This window comes from Castanea sativa, chromosome 4, assembly GCF_040712315.1.
Source record: "Castanea sativa cultivar Marrone di Chiusa Pesio chromosome 4, ASM4071231v1".
NCBI classification, from domain to species: Eukaryota; Viridiplantae; Streptophyta; class Magnoliopsida; order Fagales; family Fagaceae; genus Castanea; species Castanea sativa.
The window spans coordinates 16092961-16107640 of NC_134016.1; the positions used below are offsets into that span (position 1 = coordinate 16092961).

A 14680-nucleotide genomic window follows, 5' to 3' on the forward strand; every position below is an offset into this window, starting at 1 on the left:
TAACTTTATTACAGAGCCTCGTGTTCGGTTTTTGCTTCCCTTCTTAAGCATCTTAGTATAGATTTACCCTCTCATTTCATTCTTTCCATCATAGATGTGTATAGGGATACGGCGACCCGTGATAAGCTCATCTTCCCTTCTGCTATCACGAGGCTCTTACGCCATTTTTCTATTCCCTTTCCCGTGTTCGACCACTTTTCTACTATGGGTGCTATAGATGCCGCTACCGTTAAACGGAGCAAGGCGCAACTTCGGTCAAAGCGATCCGGGTCAGCAGCCCCTCCCACTCCTTTAGCTTCTTCATCCACATCCGCTCTTTCTTCTTCTATGAGCGGTGTGACTCTCGAGGACATCATGGCGCAACTTCAGGGCATGGATGCTCGCCTCTAAGCTCTCAGTAATGAGTTGTGTCAGGTGAACACCCGTGTTAGTCATATTGCACGACGACAGGCGATCATGGGTGGCTTCATTGCTTCTCCTCCACCTTCTCCAGAGGCTTCTGAGGATGAGGATGATGATGATGATGCTACTGGTTCCGAAAATGAGGATGATGGTGATGCTAGCTCTTCCAGTGCTGACGAGATGTCTACTTGACACTCTTACCCTTAATCACTTGTGACAAAAAGGGAGAGTAGTTAGTTTTGGTTATGAGAGTAGTCATAGTTAGGGGGAGAGTTAGTATAGGAGATTTTTGTTTAGGGGAGTGTTGATATTGAGTGTTGATATTGAGGGATGTAGTGAGGATACTTGTATCTTTTCTTTTCTTTCTACTTTAGATACATTATCTCTTATACATGGGTCTTGTGACCATTTTGACATACATTGTACATATCTTCTTTATATGTTGTTGATGTATGTTTTTCACCTACCTTTACATATGTTGTTTCTTCTCTCTCTTTATGCATATGCTTCTTATTTATTGTATGCAATCTTTTATTTCTGTTTCACACAAAGATGCCTTGATGTGTTTTGTTTAAGTGTTTTAGAAATACAGGTTGTCAAAATCTTCCTTGCCATAAACTCTCTTCTTACAAAGTTTTTCAAGAGTTTGTGTTATGATAGATTTTATTGTATTCAACAAGTGAGTATGAGTCAAGTGATTTATGACTTCTCTCATATGTTCATTTGTTTTTTGTGATTTTGTCACGAATTGCCAAAGGGGGAGATTGTTAGGACATATGTGATTGAATGTTAGGAACATATGTCACTATTTATGTAATTGGCTAATCTTTTGACAAAATGCACTTTACTTGTAATTAGGTAGATCTAGGATATGTTTAATACTTCAAGAAACCTTGTTTCAAGACCAAGTATTAAAGCCATGCAAGTCTGTCCAAGATTCAAGTATGAATTGTGTTGTTCATTAAAACTCGACAGCTAGCATCTATCGAGCATTGAAAAGCTGTTATAGTCCATTACTCGACAACAGCTCGACAGATAGGGTATCTATCGAGGTTTATGAAATTCATATTTTCGAGTTTATTTTTCCTCCAATCCGTGATTATGTGTTTAGGCTTTCTTTTCTTACAACCCTAGACATATAAAAGAATTATTTTAAGGGTCGTGTCAAGTTACACAGCCAAGAGCAATTGCACAAGAGCATAATTCATCAAGTGTGACCAAAAACCTAGTTTGCCCTAGTTCTTGAGAAGCTGTTGTGTTTTGTGACCAAGTAACTTCATGATCTTCTTGTGTTGAAGAACAGAAGAACTTTGCAGCCGAACTTCTTCTCTAGTTGGTGATTGAAGTCGCGTACTGGGATCCGCGCAATTGGTTAGTCACGTACTAGGAGCCGTGCATTGAAAAGGAGAGATTGTCACTACAGAACAAGGCCAATTGGGTATTGAGGTAAGGGTTCAACTGTAGGTTGGTATAAGGTACTGGGATTCTTTTACTTGTAACCGCTTATTGTGATAATAGTGAATTCTCGGGAGTAGTGACCTTAAAATCACCCGGTAGGGTTTTTGTCGTGTTGGTTTTCCCCATTCGTAAACAAATCACCGTGTCAATTTATTTTTCGCTGCACTTTAGTTTATTTGTGATTTTTTTGTACTACCACGCGTTTGCATGTTAATTTGATTAATTAATAAACTTAGCTAATCAATCAATTAATTTATCACAAGGGGTCAATACATTCTTGACCTATCACACCGTAAGGGTTTGTGATCAAGCAACTTTATGATCTTCATCATATGATGAACTGAAGAACTTTGCAGCCAACATTCTTCTCAAGTTGGTGATAAAGTCGCGTACTAGGTCTGTGCATCTATTGGTTAGTCATATATTGGGAGCCGTGCAATACAAGGAGAGATTGTTACTACAGAACAAGTCCAATTGGGTATTGGGGTAAGGGTTCAATTGTAAGTTGGTATAAGGTACTGGGATTCTTTTACTTGTAACCACTTGTTTTGATAATAGTGGATTATCAAGAGTGGTGACTTTAACCCGATGGGGGTTTTTGCCTCGGAGGTTTTCCCCATTTGTAAACAAATCACCATGTCAAATTTAATTTCTGCTGCATTATACTTTATTTGGTGATTTGTTTGTGCTACCACGCTTATTGCATGTAATTGAACCTAATTAATTCACTTGGCTAATTAATTGGTTAATTCATCACAAGGGATCAACACATTCTTCTCCTATCAGTATCAATTACATCTGCTTTAGGTTTTGAAATACAACGACCAAATCTTAACAAATGCCTCTCTAATTATAGTGCAATTTCATGATTATGCTTTGGATTAAATGCACTAACCCTCCAAATACCATTTTCAACTGTGAAACGAACAAATGCTTTACAACCAGTTCTAGTCTCTAGTCTCTTCGAATATTTCTCTTTACAAAAATCTTCATCTAGTTTAAAACCCTCCTTAGAACATAGAAATTCACGTTGCTTTATGTTCTTCGTCCCATTATAATATCTAGGCTTTCCTTTTCGAAGACTAAAACTCATTCGCAATGCATAATCATTATATAAAGCATATGCTTCATCTGCATTATGGACCACCATATTCAACAAATTTTCATCACTATTTTCTAGCCTTGCTACAAACATGCAATCCCCTTCAATTTCTTCAATATCACTTGGTTTACAAATAACTACAGCAATTTTTATGACAAATATAAATATTAGAAACAAAATACTAAGAAAATAACAATACAATAATTATATCAAGTTTATAATTTTTTTTATCAATATGCACCATGTTTACAATTTTGTATGTCTTCTTAAACGCCTATGGTACACTTAATCACAAAACTCTTATGTTTAGGCACAACAATAACAAAGTTTTAATACCAAATTTTTTAATGTTTATTTATTTATATAACAACAAAATTTTAGTCTTAAATTTTTTTGGGTCAATTATGGATACTCATTGAAAAAAAGAATTATAATAATAAAAATTAACAATAAAAATTTGCAAAGAGCAAAAAAAACAAAAAAACACAGCAATAAGGATTTATATAGTTTTATTTGAGAGCAAATGTATCACCACAAATAATTAAACATTCTTCCAAAACATAGAGTAAATCAAATCAAGACAAAACAAAATATACCTTTATCACTTTCTAAGTCCATTATTTCTACCATGCTTTTACTTGAAAAAAAAAATAGTAACTTGTTCCTTTGTGTCCGCCGTTGTCTTCTACTAAGAGCTTTGTGTTGCTATCAATATTCTTTATGGCTTTTAAGCCTTTGTCATCTACTGCGAACCCTATATTACTTATTTTATTGATGTGGGCCCAAACCTTTTAACTGAGAGTTCACGAGTGCATGTGTGAATATTTTGAAGGAGCGCCCCTGTTAAAAATTACCAAACATTAACAGACGTTAACAAAAAACAAGAGCTAGCAGTCCTGCTGAGGTAAGCAAGTTTTAATGTGCTAGCATGCTCCTATTGGCTGGCAGTACAAAGTTAGCCTGCTGACCTTTACTTCGGGACTACACAATAATTTCTCCAAAAATGTAATTTACATTTTATCTTCAATATTACAATAATTTCCTAGATTGACTATTTATGTTTATATTCTTTTTTATTTTACTGTAACATTATTTTCATTAGGTTAATGTGGCCCACATTTAAGTGATAGATGAAAGAGAGTCTTTAGGAGTACTTTGTTTGTAAAAGTTAGAAGTTATGGTAAATAATAGGTAACTCTCATATGGTGAATAACACCTTGAAGTAACTCCTATGGTGAATACACTTTGAAATTACGCTTGATTGAACTCCTTAATGGAAGCAGTGTTAAAGAAAAAAAAAAACACTAAGTTAAAGGGGACCCTAGTCTAGCCTATAAATAGCTTGTGTTCTCCATAAAAAGGATATATGAAGTGTACGTATGTTATAATTTTGAAGAACTCCTTTCTATATTCATTATCTTGTAGTGAGTTTTTCTCTAACAATCACTTGAACAGCTATGACTGCTTCTATGTTTATTTTCTTCCGCTATTATAGATTTCTTTTTCCCATTATGGTTTTAAAGACTTAATTTTTGGTGATTTCTCTGACTTTATTTATTCTTAATTACTCCATTCTAAAGAAGGAAAGCTACACTATTTAAAATAAAACACCTTTTATTTTATTTTTTTATGACATTTAAATTAATTAAAATTTGAAAGATATTGAAAATTAAAAAGAAGAAACCACACAAACAAATACAAGAAATTAAAATGAACCTAAGGTTGTTGTCCAATGGCGACGGACGCTACGAGACTTCAAATAGTAACTTGGAGGCATGAAGAACACAAGCACATGCAGGAACAATATTGGGCGTACGTTGCTTTGGGCAAAGAATTCTAAGTTTGTGAAATCAAATGAAACTTGAAAAATCAATTATATAGTGTACATGTTATCACCAAAATACATAAACTAAAACATGTGACGCAAGGAAAACGTAAATTTAAGTCGAAAAGTATGGATCATTGAAAAGATCCATTCCTCCTTCCATCTACACTTGAAGTGATCTTTTGACATGTCCGACGTCAATCACATATCTATTGCAACCTTGTGTACATGTTTAATCGAATAGAAATGGTGAAAACCTAATAGACTCCGAAGAAATATTCAGTAAGTTCACGGGAACTAAGAACGAGGGGAGATAGGAATGGTGGAAATGTTGGTGATATTTGGGATTATGTGAGTGAGAGACGAGCTTTTGAATGAAAGACAATTTGACAACTAGTCCAAACTTTTAAGAGATTATGTCCTATAACTTTGGTAAAGAGCGAAACTAGGCCTATGGTAAAACCAGGAGGCAAGAGAGTTTCAGTATGGAGTGTGCACATAGTGAATAGATGGTTTGAAATGGGGGTGAATGATCTTATTTATAGGCTAAGAGGGGGAAAGGGGGGTTGGTGAATGTTTTGGCCAAGCTAGATAACTACGATCGACCACTATATGGCATTAGTGATTTTAGGGTTCTTAACGCTAAGTGGTGTACGCCACTTCCAATCCTCTTATGCTTGTTTGAAAGTAGCGTACTTTTCAAGAAGTTACTAAATGAGCTTTAAATGGGTTTGACCCTTGAGGTTGGGTTTAATGCACAATGTTGCTCATTTTGATTAAAATTGAGGCTTATTATCATCAACACTAGGAACTTTAAATATAGATCAAAACAAAATAAAGTGTCTATAATTGACATGTAAGGTGATTTAGTAGTCTCAGAATTGTCCTTACATTCCCTCATCCTTCAAGAAGTGTGAGTTTGTCACAACTTGAGAGAATGCTAGCCACATATATACTCTTAAGTAATTATGGCGAGGAGTAAATGAGGGATTTGATGTCTAATGTGACAACACAATGCATTGGGTTCAACGGGTTGTATTTAATTACTAAATTGTCATTTAACTCATAACTCAAATATCTAAAAATACAAAAAAAAAAAAATGTTTTCATTTCTCATCACTCATTTTCAATATTTTGAGTAATGAATTATGAAAATTGAGTGGTGAGAATCGAGTGATAAAAATCAAGCCAAACAATACTTGCACTGAAGGGGCTCACAATTTTTAAGTGATGAGTGATAAAAATTAAAATTTGAGTGATGAGAACCACTAAACTAAACATGGCTAGTAACTTTAGGAGCTAGAGTAGCCATTGAATTTTTAATTGTTTAGAAAGTTTAAATTTAAATATAATTATGTGTTTTGATAAGTAATCCGTGTAATATTTAAATTGTTATTGCTTGGCAAAACTTTTCTTTCTATGGAATAAATCAGTATTTGTTAAAAGAAAAATAGATAGAAGAGAGCAGATATGACTGAATGCTCACGCTCTCTCTCTGTTGAAGGAGAAAATGAGCTCGCAAGGAGCAACAAGAAAGTGAAGGACTTGCACAATAGAGCCCCTGTTGATACGAATATAGTCCCTGGGAGTACTAGATTAACCAATAAGTTTTCCTTCAGGGAGAAACTCGTGGGGGTTATCCCAGAAGCTTACTCCTAAGCTTTCGACTTTTCAGACCATATGGACGCTAACTCTAACTTGGATGAGGAAACAAAAGAACTTAGTGATGGTATGGCTGCAATTTGTCTATCTAAAGAAACAAAGTGACGCATTAGAGCTCCCTGGGCAAAAGCACTTATTGTTAAGGTGTTTGGCAAAATTATGGGGTTTAACTTCCTGCATGCTAAGCTCATGGGACTTTGGAAACCAACAGGGAGAGTCGATATGGTAGATCTTGGAAGGGGCTTCTTTCTGCTAAGGTTTTCGCTTTAGGAACAGTTCTTAGAGTTGATACGCACTCTGCAACGGAGGCTCGGGGTCAATATGCATGTATTTGCGTGCAAGTTGATGTTAGCAAACCTCTTATCCCCTTAGTCATCGAAACCAACCAGTCGCTAATGAAGGAGTTAGCAAGTTATGTTTTTCCAGCGGCCGGTTAGGCCACCGAAATGAGACTTGCCCGTACACTATCAAGCCTCCGTCATCTCCCCCAAAAGATTCCCACGTGCTAAGTGACGCGGAAATTATGGGTCAAATGATAGCCAATACTAAGGTGCGGACAGAGGCTCAAACCGAGGATCCTAATGCCTTGGACAGTGCGAACTCAAATGCCTCATTTGGTCCGTGGATGGTAGTTTCACATAAAAGGAACGACAACAAAAGGATGAAGCAAAAGTATATGAACTCTCAAACTAGTTCTAGAAAGGGTCTTCATCACAGTAAGCCTAAAGAGCCGTTGGAGATGCCTAGTTCTAATAAATTTTGGGCTAAGCCGAGTGAAATTAATGAATCGAATGGGGAGAGGAAAGCCCAGCCCGAGTTGAATACAAGCCCCACCTTGGTTTATTCCCTTCCAGACAAGCTATCAACTCCAAGGGGCTTTGGTTCCATGGGCTCAGATCAGTAAGGTGTTGTGAATATGGGCCGCGCTAGCAAGGAGCGACACAAGCAAAAGCCCAAATCTAATTCGGTCAAGGGAAAAAAGGAATATGCGCATAATAGGGTAGCCCTCTCTATTCCTATCAGTGCCTCTTCAAACAAAGTTTATCCTATCACAGCTGCTTCAAACAAGAAAAGTTTATCCACTCATGCCGATTGGTCCACAAACATTTTTAAGCTTTGTCCTGAGATTAGTGGAGAGTTTATATTCGGTGCAAACCCAGAAATTAATATGGGCGATTAGCTTGGACAGGTTGACTATGGAGATGCCGAAGGTGATTATATAGGAAACCCAAGCCTTCACAGTATGGAAATTTCCTTGCCCTTTAGCGCCGATGAGTGCAAGCCTGGGTTACTTGCCATTGGCAAATCCAGCCTAGGGACTGAAGAAAGAACTGTGGTGGAAGCTTCATTTCATCATACTAAAGCTGGAAGAAATGAGAAAGATGGGAGTTTAAGTGCTCTGTGTGGAATTGATGCCGAGCAGAGGCCAGTGGAGGATGTCCGTATGGAATTTGATGGTGGAAGCGACACTTCTGCTTCCTGTTGATGAGTGTCCAACCCCATTATCTGATTAGTCATGAATATCATTGCGTGGAATTGTAGGGGGCTTCAAAGCCCTCTTTCAAAACCATGTAAGGGAGCTAGGGCACATTCATGACCCAGCCATTATGATCATTACGGTGATTCGCATTGGTGGTGCTCAAGCTAGGGATATCACTGATAGGCTTCCTTTTGATGGGGCCATGCATACGAACACTCTTGGGTTTGTTGGTGGGCTTTGGCTTCTTTGGAATTTAGACAAAGTCCAAGTGCATCAGCTGGCCATGTCGAAGCAAGAAATTCATGTTTTGGTTAAGGTACTTCCTTCAAACTTTGAATTTATTTGTATTGCTATATATGCTAGTCTTAGATTTCATGAGAGATGTGTGTTCTGGAATAATTTAAAAAATGCTGCCAATCTTCATGATAAACCTTGGATTATTGCTGGGGATTTTAATGAGGTTCTTGTGGAAGGGGATAAATTTGGGGGAAGAAGCATTAGCTCCAATAGGTCCCTTCTCTTCAAAGAATGCCTAGACCACTGTTCTATGGTTGATATGGGTTTTGTTAGGCCTCGGTTCACTTGATCAAATAGAATGAATATATGTGATCTCCTCCAAGAAAGAATTGACCGCTTCTTTGCCAATCCTAGCTGGTATGCCCTTCACCCAGATGTGAGAGTTACTCATCTCACTAGATGTGTGTCTGATCATTGCCCAGTGCTTCTTGAGACTAATCCATCCAATAGTATTGTCATGGAGACTTGGGGCCGGGCTAGACCTCTCCGGGAATCTATTGAAAATTTTTCTAGAAAAGCCTCGAATTGGAACAAGGATTATTTTGGTAATATTTTTGGGAAGAAGAAAAGGGTCATGGCTCGTCTTAACGGCATCCAAAAAGCCATAGCTTCTCACTCTTCACATTCTTTGCTTAAGTTGGAGAAAGTTTTGCACAAAGATCTTAATTCCCTCTTGGACCAAGAGGAGGAGTTGTGGGTGCAGAAATCGCGTATTAATCGGCTAATTGAGGGTAATCGTAATATGTCCTTTCACCATATGTCTACTATTGTTAGGAGAAGGCGCAACAAAATCTCTTGCATCAAGAATGATATGGGTGAGTGGATTCAAAGTGAAGTAGGGACTATGAATCACATTAGAAGGGGGTTTGAGAGGTTATTCACTACTAGTCTTGATGTTGCTCCTCTTAATCCCATTCGGCCTTCCTGGTGGCTAGCTGGCCTATCGGCTGAGGATAGATCCATCATGAGTGGTATGGTTACGGATGCAGAAATTAGAGATGGTCTTTAGGCATTGAAGGCCTTCAAAGCTCCAAGTCCAGATGGCCTCCATGTGGGTATCTTTCAAAGGTTTTGGCTCATTGTGGGGGAGTCAATGAAGGCTGAAGTGAGGAAAGCCTTTATGGATTGTAAGATCCCTGATTACCTTAATTGTACAAATGTGGTTTTGATTCCAAAGATGGCGGGTCCTGAAAGCTTGGGAAACTATCGTCCAATTAGTCTTTGCAATACAGTGTACAAGATTGTCACTAAGATTCTTGTAGCTAGGATTAGTCCTCATCTTGATAACCTTGTGTCTCCTCTTCAGTCTGCTTTTGTGCCGGGAAGAAGAAGTGTGGATAACGCCATTGTGGCGCAAGAGATTTTCCATACTATAAGTAACAAGAAAGGTCAAGTAGGGTATATGGCTATCAAAGTGGATCTTGAAAAGACTTATGATAAAATTGAGTGGAGCTTCATCAGAGAAGTTCTCATTAATGTCAATCTTCCCCAAAATGTGATTAGCCTTATAATGAGTTGTGTTTCCTTAGTTTCCACTTCCATTTTGTTTAATGGAGGTAACATGGAGCATATTCTTCCCTCAAGAGGAATTAGGCAAGGTGACCCACTCTCGCCCTACTTATTCATTCTTTGCATAGAAGCCCTTGGTTACTTCATCGAGGAGAAATGCAAAAACAAAAGTTGGATTCCTGTTAAGAGCTCCAACAATGGGGTTGCTTTTTCGCATCTATTCTTTGCGGATGATTTAGTCCTATTTGCAAAGGCGGACCATGTTAATGTTCAACAATTCGGGATGTTCTTGATGATTTTTATGCTAGGTCCGGGCAATCCATTAATGAGAGTAAATCTAGAGTCTTCTTTTCCTCGAATGTTGATGTGGATACTAGGAAGTCCATGTGTGATATTCTAGGTTTTCATTCAACTCCAAACCTAGGAAAGTATCTTGGTTTCCCCATAAAGCACCGTGGGACCACAAATGAGGATCTAAACTTTGTGTTGGAGAAAGTTAAGCAAAAGTTGGCTGGTTGGAAAGCCAATCTCTTGTCTTTGGCGACTAGGGTTGTTCTCATTCAAGCTTCCACTTCTACCATCCCTACTTACATTATGCAATGTATGGCTCTTCCAAAAAAGTTGCTTGACAATATTGATAGGGTCAATCGAAACTTTTTGTGGGGATCAACGAATGATGCTAAGAAAGTTCATTGGGTGGGTTGGCATAAAGTTACTAAGCCTAAAGAGGAAGGGGGTTTAGGGATTCAAGCAGCCAAGGGTAGGAATCAAGCTCTTTTGGCTAAGTTAAATTGGAGATTTAGGATGGAGAAAGATGCATTATGGGTGAAAGTCCTTAATAGTAAATATTGCTCTTATTGAGACTAAATGCGAGAAATGGTGATAAACTTCCTTGCTCTAGGATTTGGAAAGCTATGAAGATGGGGGTGAGGTGTTTAACAAGGGTATTCGTTGGATACCAGGGAGAAGTAGTAACTTGAATCTTTGGTATGATAATTAGATGCCCAATGGTAGTTTGAGATCTCTCATTCAAGGCCCTCTTGCTAGTGAGGATGATTCTTTGAAGGTGAAAGATGTTATTGGGTTATATGGTTGGGATTGGTCTTTGCTTTCTTTTCATTTGCCTAATAATATCCTCATGGAGATTAGCTCTATTCCCTATTCGGTGAGAGCAGTTCAGGGGGAGGATAGGTTGATTTGGTCGGGAGCTAATCGGGGGGACTTTGATCTTAAGCATGCTTATGCTTTAGCTATGGGGAGTGATTTGGATGCAAGGTCCTTTAATGGGAAGTGGGTTTGGAAATTGGACACCATTCCTCTGGTTAAAGCTTTTATTTGGCAATGCTTACACAATGCCATTAGCGTGGGAGAATGCCTTGTTAAAAGGTGCATTAGTGATTCAAATACCTGCCCTTTGTGTCAAAGTGAGCCTGAAACAATTCTTCATAGGCTAAGGGATTGTGGGAACTCAAGACAGACTTGGGAAAGATTGGGAGTCAGCCCAAATAGCAATTTCTATGAGGGAAATCTGGTTGAATGGCTGGAAAACAATTGTAAGAATAACATTTGCAGGTTAGGAGTGCAGCCCCCTTGGAGAATCATTTTCCCTTTCACCATTTGGCTGTTGTGGAAGCACAGAAATGCAACTATATTTAGGAACCTGCATGCTCAACCGTATGTCCACAAGGAGGCTCTTTTCTGTGCTTTGGAATTTCAACATTGTGGTTTAAACACCAAGAAGTCGGGCAACAAGAGATTGGTGCAAGTCAGGTGGGAGAGACCTCAAGTCAGGTGGGCATGCTTGAACACTGATGGAGCAGCTTCAGGAAATCCAAGGCGGGCTGGGTGTGGCGGCTTTATCAAGAACGAGCGTGGGGAATGGCTAGGTGGCTTTTCTAGGAGTCTTGGATGCTCTAACAGCTTCATGGCAGAGCTTTGGGGGCATAGAGATGGTCTCAATCTTTGTAATGATATGCAGTTGAGTGCTGTGGATGTCCAGCTTGATGCGAAGGCCGTTATTCAACTTCTCTCTAATTCTGCTAGTGCTAACTTTCGTGCTTTGCCGTTGCTTGATGATTGTAGACAGTTGTTATCTCAGTTTGGCCAAGTCCGAATCAGACACTGTTTTCGTGAGGCCAATTCTTGTGCTGATTTTTTGGCTCAGTTAGGATCTCACCAGGATAAAAATTTTGTTTTATATCACGACCCGCCTGTGGGTCTGTTTGATTTGTTAAGCTCTGATAGAGCTAATATGTACCATAGCAGATACACTTCGGATCTGTATTCTTCCCCTTAGTTTCTTAATGAATTTCCTTTCTACCAAAAAAAAAAATCAGTATTTGTTTGGCAAATTGACTTCATCATTGTTTGAGTTTATATTTCAAACAAAAAATATATTTTAATTAGATGACAAAATTCAATAAGTTGTCTTTCCTCTATAAAGAGCTAAGTTGACTTTCAATGGAATCATTGTTAGAGCACTCACAGCAGTGATGGTATATTGGTATATTGGTATTTTTTAGCTCTTCAAACACCAAAAAACATGCTCCAGTAGTGGAGCTAAATCTATTTTTTTTTTAGCTCTAATGAACAGTGCACATCTATCTATAGATGTGCACTGTTCATGAGAGCTAAACAAAAAAAAATATTATTTTATTGTAATTGGTGTTGTGAATGTTTTTTGAGTTATGAGATATATTATTTTATTGTAGAAGATATATTATTTTATTGTGATGTTTATATTATTTTATTATGTTGAAAGCTAAAATAGATCCACTGCTGCAGCATTTGTGTAGATATGTATAGGTAAAATAGATAAAGTAACTTTTGATGGAGCTAAAAAATTAATTTTTTAGCTCTACTGTTGTGGATGCTCTTAGAAGTGGCAGTGTAGAAACAGAAGCAAGTGAAAGTGAAAGTACAACTCCCCATGCAATGCAACTGGGTTAGCAGTTCGCTGCGCCCCGTCGCCCCTTTCCTTCATGGAACTGCAATCACTGTTAAATACACAGTGCTCATTGTCTCACTCACTGCTCAATTTGTCTTCCACATTTTTCATGTCTTTTCCTACAAGCGTACTAATGTGGTACCCAGAATATTAAAAAAAGGCTAGAACAACAGCAACCACTAGTTTCTTGAAGACTTTTGCAGAGTTTTTGGAGGGTTTGACGTTTTTTTAGTATTTAAACAACGTTACATGTATTTTTATACATTTTTTCATTCACATATATTTTCAAAAAATACAAACAATGTTGTTAGAACAACATTATGAAGTCCCTCAAATTCAATGTCTTTCAAAGTCAAATCTTATTGCCATTTTAGCTCAAGCAGAATTCATTAATGGCTAGCCCATTTCCGTTTCTCATTGCATTTTGCAAAACTTTGAATGAATTGCCAAAGAGAAGATGCGTTCATCTAAAAGCAATAGATATCACGGGATGTCACAATTGTTATTTTATTTTATTTTATTTTTTCTGGTGTGTGTAAGAGGGTGCAGATTAATATATGTAATAAACACTACTCTAAATAGTGTGTGAATTGCTCACAAGAATGCTCAACTTACATGAAACAAATTGAGTCTTCAAGTCATGATTTCAGTTCATTTTTAGTGAAAATTCCAAGCAAAATCTTCCACAAAAATATGTATTCAAACTAATGCGGACATAATTGTTGACTTGACTTATTATGATTGAAGTAAGAGTTTAAATTCAGTTCGAAACTAGCGTAAAAGACTATTTTTACACCATCCAATGAAAACATGTAATGTGTTATTGGACTTGTTCTTGTGTTTCATCTCTCTCCTCTCATGGACCCACTCATCTTCTTCTTCTTTAGATTTTCTCTCTCTCCATTCCCTCTGTTAACTCTTTCTTCCCGCCTTTTTTTTTTTTTTTTTTCCTTTTCCATACTATCAAATCCATTGCTTTCCTTCTCTTGTGTACTCATCTTCCCTGCACTGATCCACGCATCAATACAGTGGCAATGGGCATTAAATTTGAAAGTTTCAGATAGAAACAAGTTGAAGGAAAAGAAAAGTAACACCAAAACTCATTTCGGCCGAAGCTTGCATTTTGGCCGGTATTCATCGAAAAGTACCAAAATAGCCGAAACACACTGTAATGGGCCGGAATTTGTTCCGGAATTTGTTCTAATGGGTTTTGTTTGTCAAAATGGGTTTTGTTTGTTTATTACTATGAATGTGTTAGAGGAGCTACTCTACCTTCTAATTCTTTGCTTCTTTGTTTGTTTGGGTTCACAGTCTTAGAAATTAGAATAGAGTATGTCTATTTGGTAGTTTCAAAGTACCAATGTGAGTGACTGTGATACTCCGAACATTTCTTTGTTTGGCTTTTATTTATTTATTAATTTATTTATAATATTACTGATTGTGTTTTGTGTTGTGATGGAGGATTTTTAGCTCGCCATGTTAAGTTTAGAACTGATCTTGAATGAATTCAAGTGGCTCTGAATTTATAAATGAGATATTTCATGATTAATTCTTGTAGGTTTTGTTTGGTGCTGAATCTGGGGTTTTTGGGAGCTTAAAGATTAAAAAGCTTTTACTTATTGAGGTTGATATGCTTGTTTTCTGGCTCTCTTTTTACTTTTAGATTTAATGCTCATTGCCACTGTGTTGATGCATGGATCAATGCGGGGAAGAGCAATGGATTTGATGCTATGAAAAAAAAAAAAAAGACGCGAGAAGAGAGTTAGAGGGAACGAAGAGAGAAGGAAAATCCAAAGAAGATAAGAATTGTGGAATAAGCCAAATAACAATGTGGCATGTTTTCATTAGCTGGTGTAAAAGTAGTGTTTTACACCAGCTCCAAACCGAATTTAAACTCTTGAAATAAAATCTCTTCCCTCTCAGATTTACGCCTATTTACGCCACTTTTATTCAATCACAATAGACCATTATATGAGAAATAAATTTAAAAAAAAAATG

General features: G+C 37.4%; 2 protein-coding genes across 2 annotated transcripts; one reads left to right on the forward strand and one right to left on the reverse strand.

The window, feature by feature from the left end:
- Positions 1 to 2710: 2710 nt before the first annotated feature.
- On the reverse strand, positions 2711 to 3592 carry LOC142632521 (protein FAR1-RELATED SEQUENCE 5-like). Its single transcript, XM_075806906.1, has 2 exons — positions 3559 to 3592; positions 2711 to 3099 (listed from the first exon to the last, which is right to left on the reverse strand). The coding sequence occupies exons 1-2, from the start codon at positions 3590 to 3592 to the stop codon at positions 2711 to 2713; spliced, it is 423 nt and encodes a 140-aa protein (XP_075663021.1).
- Positions 3593 to 8524: 4932 nt separating this feature from the next.
- Positions 8525 to 9235, forward strand: LOC142632522 (uncharacterized). The gene has a single exon (XM_075806907.1). It carries the CDS (start codon positions 8525 to 8527, stop codon positions 9233 to 9235), a length of 711 nt encoding a protein of 236 aa, XP_075663022.1.
- The last annotated feature ends 5445 nt before the right edge of the window (positions 9236 to 14680 follow it).